The 14,476-nt window shown below is 36.4% G+C and overlaps 1 protein-coding gene across 2 annotated transcripts; it reads right to left on the bottom strand.

Moving 5' to 3' along the window:
• Positions 1–257: 257 nt before the first annotated feature.
• Positions 258–14,168, bottom strand: ccdc65.S (coiled-coil domain containing 65 S homeolog). Of its 2 annotated transcripts, none has more exons than XM_018249992.2 (9): positions 13,844–14,168; positions 10,242–10,411; positions 9,906–10,073; positions 9,078–9,247; positions 7,239–7,377; positions 5,230–5,427; positions 4,220–4,438; positions 2,332–2,484; positions 258–1,154 (listed from the first exon to the last, which is right to left on the bottom strand). In XM_018249992.2, exons 2-9 carry the CDS (start codon positions 10,380–10,382, stop codon positions 840–842), a joined length of 1,503 nt encoding a protein of 500 aa, XP_018105481.1. In that variant the 5' UTR covers positions 10,383–10,411; positions 13,844–14,168; the 3' UTR covers positions 258–839. The 2 variants fall into 2 exon arrangements, with proteins under 2 accessions (XP_018105481.1, XP_018105483.1); XM_018249994.2 differs by lacking the exon at positions 13,844–14,168 and adding an exon at positions 13,739–13,815.
• Between the last annotated feature and the right edge of the window lie 308 nt (positions 14,169–14,476).

Genomic DNA, 14,476 nt, shown 5'->3' with positions numbered 1-14,476 from the left:
CTCTTAGTGCACTCTCCCCATGCTGCGAGCGTGCTCTCAAGCACCGGAGAGCTTTGAGTCCCCAGTGCTCCTTAGGGATGCGGCTGGGCAGCTTACCACCCCTAAAATTTTGCCACCTTTATGGCCTCGCCACAAATCCGTGCCTGAATATGGCAGCCCCCTCATAGAGGAACATGAGGGAACAGATAGGTAATGTAAAATCATTAGGCAAACACTTTTATGCCAAAATTATAAATAGCATAAAAAACCAATTATGATAGATTTAAAAGAGGTTTAATTTTTGGTGTCAGTATCTCTTTAAATGAAAATGAAATCTTATTGCTGTGTTTTGGGCTTTTCCAAGCCATTCCTGGTGTGTAGGCTTTGTGACTCAGCTCAGAAGACAGCATCAATGGTGAACTGTATGATTATTAGTGACACTTGTTCCTCTGTGGCCTTGCACAAGCACAACATTTGGGGTTCTTGTGACATAATGTGACAGTAATATATATTAGTATTCATGGCCCACTCAATACTACGTTTTGTATAGCTGCTTTCTCCTGATACCTGTCCTGGTTGCTTTTCATTGATGGCAATAAAAAAACCATTACTGACAGCCACATAGAAGGCAGCTCCTGCTCATATATTTATAGATGCACACGTGCAGTGAAGGAATATCATGTGTCTAAAATGAATAGCCACCCTGCTTATCACTAAGGCATATTGACCCCTTAAGTACTATCAAATTATTTGTTTCATTTAGAGGTTTATAGAGAGTGCACTTGGTATAGAAACATTCCATGGTAATTGGCATCTCCTTATGAACAAAGGCATGTGTAGGGATGACAGATGCAATGCGTTCATAATGTCTGGCTCACAATATGAGCAGCTTCAATAACGTTATGGACAGGCCGTCGGACTCTTGCGTCAGTAACAGGAACAGGCAGAGGCTTCTGTTGCAGGTTGCTGCGATTGTTAAGGATCAGTAGTGGATTTTGCTGCGACAGCACCTCATCACTCACAGAGATGCCATCTAGGTACTGTTTGAGTAAGTATCGAAGTTTCTGGTTGTCATGCGTCAGTACAGCTTTCTCACGATCTAACGCCCAGCGTTCCAGAAGAACCTTATTGTAGCGTTTCCAAAATTGGTCAAGGGCACTATATTCCTGCATCAGCTGCACAAAAATGATACTGATTAATATCTTGGTAGGGTATGACAGAGTTTGAGTTACCGGTATCTAATCATGAACTGTCCCCCTTACAAAACAGTGCAATACATAGATGCAAAATCATGAAGTAAATTTGCTAACAATTATGGAACCCCTAAAGGATTGCCAGCATGCTCTACAAGAATGCACACCATACCAGAACAGAGTGAAGATTTATTTAAAAAAAAGGTGATGGTGGTGTGGTGCTCATGGTATAGTTTCTAGGGCTGGTGTCATTTTTAGTTGACAGCAGCAATGGCCCAGGGTCTCAGGTAAACAATTATAATCACTGGAGAGGAGGGGCAAAACATTTGACAGCCCCCTAGTGATTATACCTTTCTTTTTCCTTTTCCTTTAATGTATTGTTCCAAATTATTGTAATAAGTTATGCTTTAAAATTATGCTGTGCTTAACAAGAAAACCCCTGCTCCACCAGCGGTTATTATTAACAACTTTATAAACTCTTGACTACTTCACTCTCCAGGCACAATCGTACCTTAGAAAGTCACAATGACAAGCAAAATAGATGTATTGATGTGTAGCACAAGATAACATGGGCAGAAGTGCTTTGTGAATGCCACCTTAAAGGAACAGTACCATCAAAAAATTAAAGGTTTTTTTAAAGGAATAAAAATATAATTCGGTGTTGCCCTGCACTGGTAAAACTGCTGTTTGCTTCAGAAACACTACTATGTTTTATATAAATAAGCTGCTGTGTAGCCATGAGGGCAGCCATTCAAAGGAGAAAAGGCTCAGGTTACACAGCAGATAAGCTCTGTAGAACATAATGGTGTTATCTGTTATCAACTATTTAACCTGTGCCATATAGCCTTTTTTCAATTTCCACCATTGCTACACAGCAGCTTGTTTATATAAACTATAGTAGTGTTTTTGAAGCAATCAGGACAGTTTTACCAGTGCAGGGCAACAGTACATTATATTTTCATTACGTTAAAATACTTTTAATTTTCGATGTTACTGTTCCTTTAAGCCTGCAGTTTGTGTGTCTTTTTATGCCTAGCACAACTCCTCATAACAGTAAATGAGACCCCTGATGTCATTGGAGGCAAACTAGGCATCTGAAACACATTACAAAACTGCTTGTCATATATTCCAATAAAGTTTGGCTTTCAAGCCTTCTTACCACAGCCAGCTCTACTGTTGGCTTCTCCATGCTGGCCCTTTCTGCTTCCTCCCTGTCTTCATTACTGAGGGAAGATGGGTAGAATGGGAGGACTTTCTCCTCCTCAGTCTCCAGTTTGCGGCACATTTCTGCCAGGCGAAGTATGGATTCTCCCTGGGCAGAAAAATCAGAATGTGATAAGAAGGGATGTTTTGTTACAAGTGCATGAGCTAAAAAAGAGCCATGTAAGACCTTAATTTAATATTAAAGACTGATTTAATAGCAAACCACAAAGGCCATTTCCAATACTGCAGCCCTCTGATCTGGAAATCATGTAGGCTGCAAAATGATTGCAATTAAATTGCATCTACCACTGCCCTAATTTCCTAATAAGAATTCTATGGAGGCAATTCACTATTGTTGCTCATTGGAGGGGAGTGCCTTGTGTTTGTGGGAAGCCTCTTTATCAGTGCCATTTTCCAATCATTTTAGTAGAATTTTTTTTATGCAGAATGCGTTCACCATTAATAATATTTATAATGAAAGGATAAGGTTAAAAAAGCTATAGTAATTTAAACTATAATGAAGAGAAATAATCAGTGAAAAACTAAAAGTTATAATTCCTTTAGAAGATATTTTTAGAAATAATAATATATTATTTACAGGACAGTCTTTATTTTATTGTGTGCCCAATAACCCTATATACAAAAAAAGTTATACAAAAAATATAAAAAATATTTATCATTATAATTCTCAGTATTCAATACCTTGAAATGTGTAGAAATTATAGGGGTCATTTATAAAGGGGTTGCTCTTAAATTGACTTCAATCGAGTCAACACATGCAATATAAAGGAACAGAAACATCAAAAAAATAAAGTGTTTTTAAGTAATAAAAATATAATGCAGTGTATACTGCACTGGTAAAACTTCTGTATTTGCTTCAGAAACACTACTATTGTTTATATAAGTAAGCTGCTGTGTAGCAATGGGGGCAGTTATTCTACGGATGCACCGAATCCAGGATTCAGTTTGGTCTGCCTTTTTCAGCAGGATTCGGATTTGGCCAAATCCTTGTGCCTGGGCGAACCGAACCCAAATCCTAATTTGCATATGTAAATTAGGGGCGGGTAGGGAAATCACATGCTTTTTCGTCACAAAAGAAGATTTTTTTCGGCCGAATCTTTCAACAAGGATTCGGGGATTTGTCAGAATCCCAAATAGTGGATTCGGTGCATCCCTAAACATTCAAATGAGAAAAGGCTCAGGTTACACAGCAGATAAGCTCTGTAGAACATAATGGTGTTATCTGTTATCCACTATTTAACCTGTGCCATATAGCCTTTTCCCAATTTCCATCATGGCTACACAGCAGCTTGTTTACATGAACTATAGTAGTGTTTCTGAAGCAAACAGTACATTATATTTTTATTACTTTAAAACACTTTCATTTTTTGGTGTTACTGTTCGGTACTTGCATCCAAACACACGTCTTCCCTTTCACATGGTTTCCAATGTTTTCTCTTCTTATGAATGGTACCCAACTCCACCTATTGACATTGGGCAAGCTTGGAGTTACTGCCATTCTGGACCTGGCAGTAGATCCGGGGTTCCCACAGAGGGTTGTGTCAATAGGCACAATAGATTTACACCTAGATAATCAGATCCCAATCCAGTTCTTGAATGCCTGCGCTGGTGCTCCAAAATGTTAGTAGCAATTTCCATCAAAATGCAAGCCCATCTGTGTCCATTTTGATGCACTTGGGCAATTGTGGCAGTTGCATTTTGGAGGGCAGCCACAGCTTACACTGGGGTAAAAAAACTGCATTACAAGTAAAAAACATGGTGTACAAATTTCACTTTGTAAACTTTGTATACTGCAGTTGCTCTCTACTGACCCCTTGTGTTACCTTATCTATAATGCGCTGTAGTTCCTTCAGGGTAGCATTGCTCTGCATGGTCAGGGTAGCAAGGCGACTGTGCTCTGCAGATCTGGCTTGGTTCATTTGACTTTTTAGTTTCTGGAACTGCTTGTGCACAACTTCCTTATCTTCGCGCAGCCTACGATTCTGTTCCTCACTTTCTCTGGCATGGGTTGTTATGCGGTTCTTAATGCTTGTTATAGAATCCTGAATTAGCAGAAAGCTTAATTAATGATGAAGACAAACATTGGTCACAGCTGGGCACCCCCACTGGCACCCCAAACCCCAGGAATAAGAAACATATTTTGGAAGCTGGATTTACTTTAGTAAAAAGAAGTCGTGAATTAAAAGTAAATTATTAATTAACTTTTATCCAGCTGTTATCCAGCTTTCTTTGCTCATAGCAACCAATCACCAGTTACAGTTTACTGCCAGTTTAGAAGTGAAAGCAAACTGATCCGATTGGTTCCATATTTAGAAATCTATATAAAATGCAGGTGTAGAAATGCAGAAGCACTCCCATTTGCTCCTTCCTGTATGTGTCTGCACTGACAGATACATGGAGTGGATTCCTATGTGAAAATGCATACCTTCGCACATTAAAATCCACTCCACTACAATTTGTGTTTATAGAGTCATTAGTATATATATATATATATATATATATATATATATATATATATATATATATATATATATATATATATATATATATATATATATATATATTAGTATATTTATATAGTAGAGACATTAGTATATGTCCCTGAGGAACCCACCAGACTAAGATTAAATTAGATTTAATTAGATACATTTATATCATAGTATGCTCCACATCAAAGTGGCTCTGGACATAGAAAGTAGCTTCCGAAAAAGATTTTGTAACAACTGCCTAAGTGGCATTATTGGCTAAAAGCATGGGCAATAAGTCAGAATTCAAATGGCCAGTATACGTTTTGGCGCAATACCTCAGTGACAGGATTATTGTGTGTGGTTACCTGAATTTTCTGTAGCTTTTTCATTTGCATCTGAATTTCTTGAGCGCTTTTCTCATCTTTAGCTTTTAGAGTTTCAAACGTTATCCTGCGGTCCTCTGTGGAGTCTGTATAGTTTTTGAGGGCCGCCTGAAACTGCTTCCAGAGATCTTCCACACTCCCTTCCAGCAATACTCGCAGGGCATGCTTCTCTTCCAAACTCTGATGGACAAGATCCACCCCCATATCTTTGAATATAATACACAGCTGTTCTATAGACTTTTCAAGTAAGTAACTCAGTGATGGGCAACTCACAGAACCTCCCTAGTAGTCATAGGCAGTCAGTGAGCTGCTTGTACTTTCAGCTGAACAAAATCAGGATGGTCTCAGGTTAGACTTTCCTGATATAACTGGCTCTGACATTCAGGATGATGGGACTATCTATAGAATATACTTTATAAAGAATATACATACTCTTTAAAGCATCAAATAGAAGAGGTTTAAGATAACAAATATATACAATGGTTTTCAAACATTTTAATAATTTCTATATTTTAATATGAATGTGACCTAAAACGTCATCTGATTTTTAGGTCTTCGGACACTTCCTTTGTTAAAACCATGATTATCATACTATTGACTGAAAACACCAGACTTTGATTTCACCTACAAATTATATGATAATCTTAAAGAGTCACTTACTTGTGCCGCACACAGATATGCTATTGGATCATTTTCTTTTCCATAAATACATGACCAAATATAATATTTTTTGTTTAATTTGTTTAACTAGGGTTTAGCCCTCTACTTTTAGGACTTGTTTGAAAATCAGCTGATGTTTGAGGTCACATTTATATAAATGTATTTCCCCCTAAACACATACACAAAAAGCAACACCAGGATTTTGTAACAATCAAAAAAGTGTGTACAGCTGTATGTACTCACTTAATACACTTTTTTTTGACTATGACAAAATCCTAGTGTTGCTGGTGTTTTATGAAAGCTATGTTTACTCTACCATGCATCTGAGTGGATTTTTGAATGCAGTGTGCCACCCTTTGAACTTATACTGTATATGCAACTGAGCTAAATGTATTGATCATCCAGGTGTTTAGTAATGAACTATTATCTAGTTTTGGATTGGACAGGAATGTCCACACTTTACCCAGTGATAACGACCACCACATAATTAAACAAAACAGCCTAATCCATTCACTTGTACGTGTTTAACTCTGCCTTTTTGACATCATGCTTCCTTTCAATGGAGCCTTGCTCCCCATTACCTTTTTAATCAGCCCACCTTGATTTTTTTAACCCCTCTCCCCTCCATTTTATGGTTTTTAGGAGATGAGGGGCAAAAACTGTTGCCAGAATAGGGCTCATCTACTATTTTATGCTGTCCCCATCTAGTGCCTTTGCTGATAAGAGGGTCTTCAGAGTTAGTTTATTACAAAGATTATTTTGAAGGTGGCAATAGATGTTACAATTACCATGTTTCCTGCAACCAAACGTTCGTTTTCAATACTAATTGACTTGTCAAATATATGGTAGAAGCAATAAAATTCTACCTGTATCTGACCATTCAGCCTAACAGTGGCCAATGTTTGGGTGCCTTTAGAGGTGCCAGATCAAAATTTTTCAGCTTGCCCAATGAACGAGTCAACCGATATCCAAGTCTTCTGCCGATATCAGTTCGGCTCGTCTCCCGTCACAGATGCACAAAATATACTACAACTTTGTTCAATATTATTTGTGCGTCTATGGCCACTTTAAGTAACTTTAAAATGCTCCTGTTTAACATGAGCCTACAGCCTCAAGTGTGATAAGCTGAATTGTTTGCAACAGCGGCAAACCACCAATGCATGTATTTCATCTGACTTAAAGTTTAAAGTCTGGCAGTGAAAGACCTCCTTTGATATTGGGAACCTGTAGAATTTTTAAACCTATGCAGGGATGTGAGCCAGCCCAGAAAAACCCTTAAATTATTTTATTATGGTGGTTGAACAACTGTGCTAAGGTTAGCATTTCTTTACCTTATTTTTTATTTCATCTCTCATGCTCTGATACTCCAGTTTGGCCTCATTTTCACTTTCTGTAGTATTCTGTTCCATTGCCAATAAAACATTTTGCAGGTAAGTAGCTTCTGTCTCCTTTTGTTGAATGATCATCTTCCTATTTAACAAAGAGATAACAGCAAGCGGATTGTTGAAATGTGCTTTGTAACATTGCTGTAAAGGTATCTGCCTGATGCTATTACATTACCTATCCAATCCACCATGTTCCTCTATGAGGCCATATTTTTGCTGAAGCAGTACATTGGTGTTAGAAATTCAGACAGGTTATCGAGTAACAGGTTGGCAAAAGAGTCAGGTTTAGGAGCCTCTAGTAACAATTACTTACAAAATCAGACCAGTTATCTAAAAACGAACAACATGACCTATAGCTTTAATAAGAATCAATATTTTTAAGAGTAGTTTTTCAGTGTGGAATTTAAAGTGTTATCATTTAAACCAGAAAGCATAATAACTAGACTAGATTTTCCTGTCACAATATTTTATGTTAAAAACAAAAACATGTATATATTCATTTCCTCTAGCAATTTCAGTGTGTGCCTTATATAGATGACTTAGCGATCAATACACAATCATTAGCTCCATATTGTCTGCATAGAAACAACTGCCTATTATATTTCTGACTACCAGAGGCAGAACAACACTAAACTTATTAAGAACTTTCCTCCTCTTCACCAACAACTAGTTCCTTCGGTACCCAAACTTGACATGAGGTGGAGTCATGATAAAGTCCGTAATGAGAACAGTCTCTGGAAAATTGTAAGGGGTGTCTCAGTGAGGTATTTGGCACAATAGGGTGTTTAATTTAAATGTAGGTTCACTGTACTACATATAGCAGATGGATAACCCTTTTCTTGTCTCGCATACAATGGGGAAACAGCAAAATGTGTATTTCAAATGACCTTTTCACATTTAAGTTGGGCACAGTTATTAAAACCAACCATTTTTTTTAGGGCTCTGAATATTACCCTCCGAGTCAGGAATTTAACCTTATGTTCTGTCCTCATACTTCATAAGACAAGGAAGATGGCTCCATCTGCTAGAGGGAATCAGGGGTTCAAAAGAATGCTTCTGAGAACTAGATAAAGATTCTAAAAGGTTGCTGGGCTCCTGGAACTGCTAAATCAAAGCTCCCATGAGAATTATATTTATTTGGACTCACCCACTTCTCTGCACACACGGTTTTAAAAAGTGCTTGCACAATTATAAAAAAAGTATGCACATTTTTTATGCACATAGCCAATAAAATTAGAGGGAACATTGCCCCCGCCCTCTTACCTTTTTGGATTACCCAAGTAAGTATCTACATTAGGTATACAAATTGTAAATCCCCACAACCAGATCAGTTGATTGAAATCTTCCCGATTGAGTACTTTGAAGGTCTGCTTTCCAGTTTTTGAACCCTGGATTATTGGTAGCTGTTAATGATATTGTATTCTCTTCCACCTACTTGAGAATTTCATCTATTTCCTCCACTGCTGCTTTATTGCATGTCCTGTCTTAGTTTTTGCATTGGTCTGACTGATTTTGAATGTTCTTAGCAGCACTGATGACCAATAAGTCAATGCTTTGTAGACTGCATTTTGTTTCATAATAGTGATGTTCTGTTATGTTTCCTGCTCTTACCACTGACCCTAAGAAGTTAACTGTTTCACTGTGATTTTCTAGCCCCAAAAATTCATGTTTGGGGTAATTACTAAGGAATCAACAATTCAATGATATTTTGAACTTTGCACCCTAGCCCACCATATATATGCATACTCTTTTTCAAGTGATAGCAGCAACATAATAGTATAAAACCTTTCTGTCTCAAATTCTTTCTGTATGGCATCCAACTCTTGTTGATATTCTTCCTGCAACAAAGCAAGGCGCTCCCTCTGCAGGTCCAACAGCTGATCAATGTTCTGAAGGTGACCACGCAGGGCATGAGCATACTGTTCCTCGGCTTCTTCGACATCCTGTGCTAAGGCCTAATATAAAAGGATGGTGACAAAATCAGCTTTTACATTTAGGCAATTCACTAAAAAGCACCTTATAAGCTCAGAGAAACATATTTCTGCATCAAGCATTAAGGCACAACAAAAAATGAATGGGGAAAAGTAATAAAAGAGGTAATGTTTACACAAGTAAGAGCAACCAATCAGATGTTTGCTTTAAGGCTAGGGCCACACGAGAAGATTCAGGGAGATCGGTCGCCACGTCTTTGAGGCGACTAATCGCCCTGAAAGGCTGGCTGGTATCTCGCACCCGCTAGCGCTAAAGTCGACTGCGCCTATTCACACGCAGCGATACGTTTTTCAAAGTCGCTCGAAATTGCCTCACGAGGCAATTTCGAGCGACATTGAAAAACGTGTCGTCGCATGTGAATAGGAGCAGGCGACTTTAGTGCTAGTGGGTGCAAGATACCAGCAAGCCATTCAGGGAGATTAGACGCGGCGATTACTCGTCAGGCGATTAATCTCCCTGAAATCTTCCCGTGTGGCCTAGCCCAAAACAGCAAACCAGTAAATGCTATCTGTTGATTGGTCGTTATGGGATGCTAAACTTGTTACAAACTTTGCACCTTTAATTATATTAACCTCCAACAAGAAAAAGTTATAGGGTTTGACTGATGGCATTAAAGCTCACCTTAATAACACTTTCCTTGCAGTCTACAACTCTTTCAAAGGTCTGGCTAAGAATCTCTATATCTTTGCGCAGTTCTTTTGTTTTCACCTCCCGCAGGACTGAGCGCCACTGCACATTCAGCTTGGTCAAATTAATTTTGCTGCTCTGCTCTTCTTTAGCAAGTTTATCCTGAGGGAGGGACAAATTGAACAGGGGTTACAAAATCAGCAACAAAAATATGTTATCATTTGTGAAAGGATAGATTTAAGCTAATGGCACAAGAAGAGTTTAATAATAAGTGCATTACACACTGTGATTTGTGTCTCTATAGGAAGCATAGCTGCTGGTCGTCATTACCTTTAGAAACTGCATCAACATGTCTTCTTTCTTTTTGCTCTGCTCCTCATCTGCCAGTAATTTCTGCTGCATATAAAGCAATCGCTCTTCTTCACTCATGCGACTCAGCTTGCTCGATTTTTTCCCACCTTTTTTTGGCATGGCTGCGTTATTTCAAAGAAGTGATTTATCTATGTGCGAATGGATTAAACACAATGAAGAAATACAATTATAATGCATACTATATATATATATATATATATATATATATATATATATATATATATATATATATATATATATATATATATATATATATATAAATCTTTACATAGAGTAGACCCGCACTCCAAATATTCAGTGAATCAAATTACTTTTACTACACACAAATGTATGCAATAAAAGTTATATAATTCACTGAGTATTTGGAGTGCGGGTCTACGTAAACATTTATGTAGAAAAGTTTGATCCAGCACCCACAACATTATTTAAATCCGGATCAGAGTGCGGCTGCCTAAAGACTGTATATATATATATATATATATATATATATATATATATATATATATATATATATATATATATATATATATATATATTGATAGATAGAAGAATTTAAACAGCTATTCAGAATGTAGAATGACAGTGTTTACATAAAGGAAAAGTCAATAGACACCAAATAAACACACTCAGTCTCGGACTGGCAATCTGTGGATTCTAGCAAATACCAGAGGGGCCTATTTTTAATCCCAGTCTGGGCCTGAACACACTGTAAGCTTTTTGGGTTCAGAACTGACTCAGAAATGAATCTGTATGTGTGGCTAATTCTGTACTCATGGAATTGTAAATCATAACATATAACAGAGATGAGAATACTGTAAAGGCAGAAGCTAAGTCTGAATGACTGTCACCATGTTTTGTTGTTGTGCCTAGATACAACTACCCAGTAAGTTCCAAACTGGAAACCCAATGCATTACTATTATGTAGCACACTATGATCATTTATTCATGCAAAGCATACTCTACAATTGCATTGTACAGTTCATTGGGTTTTTTCTATACTAGCGATACACTATACTGGTCAGATTGATATATATATAGATAGTCAGACAGACAGATTATAGATAGATAAATACATTATAGATATTTAGACAATAGATAGACATATTACAGATAGACAGATGATAAATAGATAGATAGATAGATAGATAGATAGATAGATAGATAGATAGATAGATAGATAGATAGATAGATAGATAGATAGATAATTTGATTTTTAGATAGATAGACAGACAGATAGATAGATGATAGATAGATTATAGATAGACAGACAAATAGATATTAGATAGACAGATAGATTATAGATAGATAGACAGACAGACAGATAGATATTTAGACAGACAGATATTTAGACAGATAGATAGATAGATAGATGATAGATAGATTATAGATAGATAATAAATAGACAGGCAGACAGATAGATAATTAGACAGACAGATAGATAGATTATAGATAGACAAGACAGATAGATAATTAGATCGATAGATATTTAGATAGATAGATAGATAGATAGATATAGATAGATAGATGATAGATTATAGATAGACAGACAGATATTTAGACAGATAGATGATAGATTATAGAAAGACAGACAGATAGATAATTAGACAGATAGATATTTATGATAGACAGACAGATAGATAGATGATAGATTATAGATAGATGGATAGATGGACAGATAGATATTTAGAAAGACAGATATTTAGACAGATGATAGATAGATAGATAGATAGATAGATAATTTGATTTTTAGATAGATAGACAGACAGATAGATAGATGATAGATAGATTATAGATAGACAGACAAATAGATATTAGATAGACAGATAGATAGATTATAGATAGATAGACAGACAGACAGATAGATAGATTATAGATAGATAGACAGACAGACAGATAGATAATTAGACAGATAGATATTGAGATAGATAGACAGATAGATAGATGATAGATTATAGATAGACGGACAGATAGATATTTAGACAGACAGATATTTAGACAGATAGATAGATAGATAGATAGATGATAGATAGATTATAGATAGATAATAAATAGACAGGCAGACAGATAGATAATTAGACAGACAGATAGATAGATTATAGATAGACAAGACAGATAGATAATTAGATCGATAGATATTTAGATAGATAGATAGATAGATAGATATAGATAGATAGATGATAGATTATAGATAGACAGACAGATATTTAGACAGATAGATGATAGATTATAGAAAGACAGACAGATAGATAATTAGACAGATAGATATTTATGATAGACAGACAGATAGATAGATGATAGATTATAGATAGATGGATAGATGGACAGATAGATATTTAGAAAGACAGATATTTAGACAGATGATAGATAGATAGATAGATAGATAGATAGATAATTTGATTTTTAGATAGATAGACAGACAGATAGATAGATGATAGATAGATAGATTATAGATAGATAATAAATAGACAGGCGGACAGATAGATAATTAGACAGATAGATAGATTATAGATAGACAAGACAGATAGATAATTAGATCGATAAATATTTAGATATTTAGATAGATAGATATAGATAGATGATAGATTATAGATAGACAGACAGATATTTAGACAGATAGATGATAGATTATAGAAAGACAGACAGATAGATAATTAGACAGATAGATATTTATGATAGACAGACAGATAGATGATAGATTATAGATAGATGGATAGATGGACAGATAGATATTTAGAAAGACAGATATTTAGACAGATGATAGATAGATAGATAGATAATTTGATTTTTAGATAGATAGACAGACAGATAGATAGATGATAGATAGATTATAGATAGATAATAAATAGACAGGCAGACAGATAGATAATTAGACAGATAGATAGATTATAGATAGACAAGACAGATAGATAATTAGATCGATAGATATTTAGATATATAGATAGATAGATAGATAGATAGATAGATAGATAGATAGATAGATAGATAGATAGATAGATAGATGATAGATTATAGATAGACAGACAGATATTTAGACAGATAGATGATAGATTATAGAAAGACAGACAGATAGATAATTAGACAGATAGATATTTATGATAGACAGACAGATAGATGATAGATTATAGATAGATGGACAGATAGATATTTAGAAAGACAGATATTTAGACAGATGATAGATAGATAGATAGATAGATAGATAGATAGATAAATATAGTAGCAACATATTACAGGGAGAATTTCTGATTGGCTGCTGTGGGCAACATCACCATTGATGCCTGTCTCCAATGTTATTAACTATTCGTTTATTTAAATAAATCCCGCTAATACAATACTCAGTTATGATGATAATTCTCATATATAATAACCCCCCAGGGATATCTGACACGGGGAGAGCCGGAGAGAAGGCAGACAGTGCCCATGGAGAGTTCCACACTCGCGTCCTCCTTTGGCCTCACCTCCCTCGCGTTGCACTACCCAATATAGAACGGGGCACGGAAACCAAGGTCCCTTCATACGGCTCTGACAACCAAATCTGAAACCCAATAATTTTACAGTTTTACCTTATCACAACTCCGGTTCCTGAATGGTTTGTTGAAGGTCTCCTAGCAACAGTGAGTCCCGCCTAATGTGGGCGGCACCTGGCGCTAATACGTAGGAGAGACGTACCTGGGTAGGATGAGCTAGGAGTTTGCGTTGCAGTCATATGGTGACGTCTAGATTCTTACACGTCTAGTATCTAGGAAAGGAATTGTGCAGCTGTGGCGTTGGACCCCTAAAATGTGTTCCCATGTTTCTTTTATGATTTATGGATTCATTCTGTAGTAGAAATAGTCCTTAAAATTAGGTGAAAGCTTTTAAGCCAAAAATGTGGGGGTTGTAAAGCTGATTTATGAATTTAATTTGGGTCCCTGTGGACTATTTAGGGAAAAGGAATAGAGGTGTTTTGCTTCAACAATGTGTATATGTGTGAGGAGAGGGTATACATGAGCCACCCGCACAGCAACAGCTCTGTCACCTGCTGTCAGAATTTTTCACCCTAATTTTAATTACAGCTGCCTTTGAAAAGCACCCTAAACCCTCCAATACAGACAGAGCTATTCGGAGGCATGGCCTGGTAAAGACTGGGGCATGTCTATGGGCAGAGCAGACATAGCTTGGGCAGAATAAGGACCAATACCTGTTTTATAAATTAA

Source organism: Xenopus laevis, chromosome 2S, assembly GCF_017654675.1.
Source record: "Xenopus laevis strain J_2021 chromosome 2S, Xenopus_laevis_v10.1, whole genome shotgun sequence".
NCBI classification, from domain to species: Eukaryota; Metazoa; Chordata; class Amphibia; order Anura; family Pipidae; genus Xenopus; species Xenopus laevis.
The sequence above is the reverse complement of the archived record's forward strand: the minus strand, read 5'-3'. Positions and strand labels throughout refer to the sequence as shown.